This window comes from Pempheris klunzingeri, chromosome 20, assembly GCF_042242105.1.
Source record: "Pempheris klunzingeri isolate RE-2024b chromosome 20, fPemKlu1.hap1, whole genome shotgun sequence".
Taxonomy (NCBI): domain Eukaryota; kingdom Metazoa; phylum Chordata; class Actinopteri; order Acropomatiformes; family Pempheridae; genus Pempheris; species Pempheris klunzingeri.
Window position 1 is genome coordinate 17,501,333 of NC_092031.1, and position 6,273 is coordinate 17,507,605.

At 41.1% G+C, this 6,273-nt stretch overlaps 1 protein-coding gene across 1 annotated transcript; it reads left to right on the top strand.

The window, feature by feature from the left end:
• Window positions 1-313: 313 nt before the first annotated feature.
• On the top strand, window positions 314-4,908 carry LOC139219920 (urotensin-2 receptor). The gene is made up of 3 exons (XM_070851929.1): window positions 314-698; window positions 2,259-2,974; window positions 4,149-4,908. The coding sequence occupies exons 2-3, from the start codon at window positions 2,261-2,263 to the stop codon at window positions 4,524-4,526; spliced, it is 1,092 nt and encodes a 363-aa protein (XP_070708030.1). The 5' UTR covers window positions 314-698; window positions 2,259-2,260; the 3' UTR covers window positions 4,527-4,908.
• The last annotated feature ends 1,365 nt before the right edge of the window (window positions 4,909-6,273 follow it).

Genomic DNA, 6,273 nt, shown 5'->3' on the forward strand with positions numbered 1-6,273 from the left:
TCCTGCTCTCTCCGTCTTCTCCCTCCCACTCTGGGCTTCTGAGTGAGAGTGCCTCACCAGCCTGTCCCTCTCTCTCTCTCTCTCTCTCTCTCTCTCTCTCTCTCTCGCCCCTCTCTTGCTCTACCTCTGGCACTATCTCGCCCCTCTCTTGCTCTACCTCTGGCACTCTCTCTCCCTCTCTTACTCTCTCAGTCAAAGGGGGGATTCTCCGTAACCAGCTGTAGTTTAATGTGATCCTCATCCTTGTTTTTTATATTTCCTCTCCTGATTTAAATTACTCTGCTGACGATGTCACAGCTGACATCCAGCATTTGGATGCTATCAAGGTGAGCAAAGGATAGAGGGAATGGAGGAGAACTTTTAAGGCAGCTATCAGTGCACCTTTCTCTTGAATCTAGACACTCTGGATTGGCTTTTTCACCGGTGAGAGACAAGTTAATAATGGAGAGATTTTGTTGTATTGGATGACTCATGTAGCTTATTTCCCCCCCATGAGACTGCCGGATATCGATTTCTTCTTTTCTTTTGTTCCACCTTTGTGATTCACTTTTCAGAAACTGTGTACAATCTGTTGAGACTTTCATGGAGTGTGAAATATTTGCAGCAAGTGCAAAGTTTGGAGGAGCAAAGTGAGACAAAGCATGGCTGATGGAATTGCAGCTGAGTGTTGAGCTGTTCTGTGAAGGGAGGCAGTCCAGGTAAGAGCGTAATTCACTTGCATGCCCACGTAGATTTGTAATTGTCCATGACAATACATTTGCATGCATGCTGTAGTGCTGACTGCAGACAGGTCTAATAGAGAGGACTCAAATGTAGAATTAACCCTGCTTGACTTAGTCTCTTCCCCTGGTGCTTTTAGAACAGCAAGTGCCAAAAAGGGAGAATACTGTTTCAGTTGTTTCTGTCTAAACCAGTTTGAAATTAAACTGGAAAAGGGGACACTTCTGTCCCTGAGTAAAAAGTTCTGCAGCATTAACATGATACATTTGGCTCCTTTTTTAACATATCAGAAGCGCACATCATTCTGTGTATTCTCAGAGGGTGAGGATGCATTTCGTCATCAGCTCTCTGAAATAAAATGCAGACAGAATAGCGATAACTACAACTACAGCTCTCATTTCCATCTAAAGTTCTTTTACTGTGAGGTTTGTTCATGTTATCTGCATCAAGCAATCAAAATGCACTCGTCAGAATATTTTGTTGACAGTTTGTTGTGTTGCTTTCCAAACCTTTTAACTTTGAATCAGACTGTGGCACTCACGTCACTCACTCAGGCCAAACAGTTGCAGTTGTGGAACGTAAAAGTACATTTACTCAAGTACTGTACTGAAGTATTTCAATTGTATGCTATTATTTCATACTTTGACACCACTGTAAATTTTGGAGGAATTTTACTTTTTATATTTTACCTTTATTTACTAGTTTTTGTTTCCAGTTATTTTGCAGATTTATATTATTTTTATTATAAATCAGATAATAAATTGACATATTATCAGTTAAACTACCCTGCAGTATATTAAATATGAAATTAAACCCTATTTTTACCAGTTGCAACATTAAAGAAATGTAAGCCTTACTGCACCACTCATTATAATCTAGTAATATAACATGTAATATAAATGTCTGCAAAGTGAAATAGGCCACTCTTCATAATTCACACTTTTACTTTTGTAGTTAAATAATTTGCACACTGTATTATCGCTACTTTTACATATTAAAAGCACTTGATACCACCACTGGACAGTTAAGTCATATGCCACTGAACTATATCAAAACTTGGCCAGCATTTCATTTCATGATCAATTTGGGAAAACGTATGTAATTTCACAGTAATACACTTCGTACTGTTTGATAATACTATACATTTAATTCAAAAAGAATAATTGAAATGACATGAGCTCAAAGCTATTTATAAAGCCACTTTGTAAGCCATGAGTAAAATAAGGAATTTCATTTCCCTCAATATGAGTGAGTTGATCAGTCAGATGTACTTCAACTGAAATAGGCAAATTCTGCTAGTAGAGATGAAGCCTGAAAAGACGCTTTGTAGTGAAAACAAGCTCATTAAGTTCATCTCTGATGAGTTCTTCTGTCACAATTGGAAATAATTGATGAAATCAAACAGGCCAGTATAGTCTCTCAACTATGACAGTCCCCTGTTATGTAAGATCCTCTTCAATGTAATAATGGTCCAAGGACCATCCAAGTTAGAAGACTCTCATCTCTCATCCCTTACATTTCTGTTCCCACACATCCAGATATGACCACTGTGTCCATGGAGCCTGTAGGAGCCCTCGTGGAGAGGGGTGCCAACACCACCGACCCCCCTCTGAACACACATCAGGACACAGCTGCCACCTTCACCATTGGCACCATCCTCTCAATCATGTGCCTTGTGGGAGTGTCGGGGAACATCTACACCCTGGTGGTCATGTGCCATTCCATGAGGACTGCCGCATCTATGTACATCTACATCATCAACTTAGCTTTGGCAGATCTGCTCTATCTCCTCACCATACCTTTTGTAGTCTGCACTCATTTCCTAAAGGGATGGTACTTTGGAGACGCAGGGTGTCGGATTCTGATCAGCATGGACTTCCTGACCATGCACGCCAGTATCTTCACGCTGACAATCATGAGCACTGAGCGCTACTTTGCTGTGCTCAAGCCACTCGACACTGTCAAGAGGTCTAAAAGTTACCGGAAGGCCATCGCCCTGCTGGTCTGGGCTGCATCTCTCATCCTCACCCTACCGATGATTGTGAGCATTGAGCTAACGACAGTGGGCAACAAGGCCATATGCCAGCCCACATTGTCGCCGCTCTCCTACAAAATTTACATCTCCTTCCTGTTTTGCACAAGTATTGTCGCTCCAGGACTGATCATTGGCTATCTCTACATCCAGCTTGCACGTACTTATTGGGTTTCACAGACGGTGACCTTCAAACAGACAAAGAAGCTTCCCAATCAAAAGGTCAGTGCATCACAAGATAATGTATTTCAAGGAACACTCGTCGCTCTATTTCACACAAGCTTGCATTCTAACACTGTTTTTTGGGCTTTACCACACATCTTCAAGGATTGACACTGTAACTATTTCCATGCATGTACTCAGCCATATATGAAAAAAGTCAAAAAGTCGTCTTTGAGTAAAGTATTTGGAGAATGGTCATGGTCATGGTACAGTGGTCTCCCATGTAAAAATTCAAACTTTTGTTTCCCAACCACCCCAACCCTCCCATCTCCCTCTTCCCTCTGCGGACTTTGGGGAGGGATGACAGTTTCTCCAAAGCAATCTGAGGCCCAGTTCTTGGTTCTCCTTTTTTGGTGGGCAGCATATGGTGCATATGCCCTGTCCCTCTTGTCTTACCCAGAATGTAACTCAGCTGGAGATGGATCCAGACACATCCATCTGGTAGAATGTGATGAATAGGGAGGAAGTTAAGTAAGACCCTGTTGTATAAACTAACAGCACGGACGTTTCACTCACCAAAGCTGTTGATTCAGTCATAGCCCTCATGGAGAAATTAGGAACTCCTGAGGTGGGGGGTCCCATTCTGTAACCTTCTATTTGGGTAAAGGCTTGCCAACAACACTGTCATCATAAAAGATAGATAGTTGCTATTTAAGCAGCATCAGCTCTGCTCTCTGCTTAAAGCCTTCTGTTATCAATCCTCTCCCTGCTGCTGCAGTTTTTCTATTTTCCATTCCCATCTTACTTTCTGCTCACGCTGCTACAAGACCTGCTCCAATTTGCTTCATAGCAGAGCTTAAGACGGTTTCATTTGGTCTTATCAGTGTGATTAGAATTGTGGCGAATGCTGCCTTTCTAATGCATTAAAGGCTGTTCATAGCATTTAGTTGTACCTCGGAGCCAGAGAGAATGCAGACTGTTCAACTTTCATAAGTGCCGCTACTTGCTACTTGGAATAATTAATTCTCTCAGTCCCTAGTAGTACTGTGTGTAACTGTGGATCCTGCTGTGATTGCATTAGGGCAAAAGAAGGACGAGTGTTCAAAACCAAAAGAGTGATATATGAATACATACGGATAATTGATCTCAGTATTTAGATCTTAACATTTTCTTCAATTGGGTGCATTATTGATCCTCACTAATGGTTTATCTCTGTGGTCTTCTGTCCCTGAAGGTGTTGTACCTGATCTTCACCATCGTGCTCCTCTTCTGGGCATGCTTCTTGCCCTTCTGGATCTGGCAGCTGCTGGGTCAGTTCCACCCGTCACTGCCCCTGTCCACCAAAGCCAAACGCAACATCAACTACCTGACCACGTGTCTGACGTATTCCAACAGCTGCATCAACCCTTTTCTGTACACGCTGCTCACCAAGAACTACAAGGAGTACCTGAGGAAGCACAAGCGGTCCTGGACAGCTGGCAGCTATTTCAACAGGAGGAGTCGCTTTCAGCGCTCGCCACGCAGGTCGCCATCTTCCAGCAGTCAGCAGTGTACTGAGAGTTTTATGCTCACGCACACAGCCTCCCTGCAAGCACATAACAGCAGTTTGTAAGGTAGGGGCCGATTTTTAACCTTTGGGATTTTGATAGCTGACAAGAAAACCAAAAGTATTACAATCTCCAGACTTTCTCTAAACACAGCTTAGAGCTGCAGTGATTTCCTGCTATTTTTCCATCTGTCTACCAACAATGGAATCTGCATCAACAGCCTTGGAGCCAGTGGATACTTTAGACTTAGCGGCTTTTGTTGGAGTTTTCTATCAGAGGAAAGCTGAGTTCTGATATGCTGAGATTTCAGCATTGATTTCTGGGCCCCTGAAAAAACATCTGTTTATGTCCAAATGGGACAAGTGCTGCCTCTTGATGTTTACGCATGGAACTGGGTGAGCTGATGAAACATGTTCAGCAACAATAAATATTCCATTACATTGGAAATTCAACAGGGTCGGAACAGTAATGTGATTCCTTCAACAAAAATACTATATATATATATATACACACACACATACATACGTGTGCCAGTGGGTTTCAGAGAGCTGCCTCCTTCCTCAAGGAGCAACAAAAACGAATCAAACTCATATTTCATTCAAATATTAGATATTTCTCATGGAATGGAGAGAGAAAAGAAAAAATAAACATTTTCATTCAACTCTAGTTTTCAAAAATGTTTTAAATCTTATGTGTATATCTTGGTCACTCCTGATTTTATACTGGCAGTATGTTGCTACCTGAACTGCTATGATTTGACAATAAATTCCACTTAACAGCTTTTGAGGGCTTTCAACCGTATCTCACAGTCCTCATGGAGACTAAGTGGAACTGAAAATGAACCTTCGCTATTGTTTTCATATCAGATTTGCTATTTGAAATGTGCTCAGTTATAGCTGATTAGCATTAATTGTCGTGGTAAAATGTCAAACATTCTCATGAAAATTGGCAGGTTATGCTTTCTGCATGTTGTTAATATTTGCACACAGCAAAAGATTGTTTTTGCAAAGTAATTTTTTTCTGTTTATGAAAGACAAACAAAATGTCACGTCTTTCTCTTCATAAGTGATGTACGTAATTGCCTCATGTCAGTTTTTAGGCAGGAAGCCAGCAGGTAGCTCGGCGCTTGTCGAGTCAGACAGAGTTGTTGAAATCTGCTTTTTAAGCTTTGCAGTGCACCATGGTATAATTCTAAGCTTGTTAAGGTGACAGTTCTGGGATTTCAGGGATCCGGGGTTGTGAAGCTGCTGCTGAACTCCCATGCTCATATATTAAAATGTATCTGTTGTCTTATTGAATGCTTTTCTGCAGTGATACCATTGGTATACATTTCTGAATATTTGTACTTCATGAAAAAATGACAAAATCCATTATTGATGGAACACTTCATTCTGATGCACATTGTCAAACATTACAATAATGTGGCAATTGGATTTTCAAGCCCGACTTTACCTCTTAATTCTCTCAAATATTACCCCTTGGAATTTCTATCGCCTCAAGCCGGCTATGAAATAACTCTATGACTGAAATATTATTCTTTATAGTTGTTATTTTATATAACCTCAAGAGCGTTCCTCCTCAAGGTTTCCTTTCCTATTCATTTTACATCAATTTTTAACTGACAGAAGTGTGTTTTTAACAGTCCAGTTATTATTTTCAAGGGCTGAATGATGGCTCTTGTTAGGAATCTGTATGAAGTTTATTTCTCAGCTTTGCACTATTGCCAGGTGCCCCACCTCTTGCAATACAGAATTTCTTAAGTGTATTTATGTATGTGTCTGCCATTCTGCACGACCGTCTTAAACAATAAAG

What these genes read in the sequence shown, in the direction of transcription:
- LOC139219920 (XM_070851929.1), top strand. Translation starts at nt 2,261, where the DNA reads ATGACCACTGTGTCCATGGAGCCTGTAGGAGCCCTCGTGGAGAGGGGT. An exon ending in AGAAGCTTCCCAATCAAAAG is followed by an intron (nt 2,975 to 4,148) that starts GTCAGTGCATCA and finishes CTGTCCCTGAAG; the next exon opens with GTGTTGTACCTGATCTTCAC.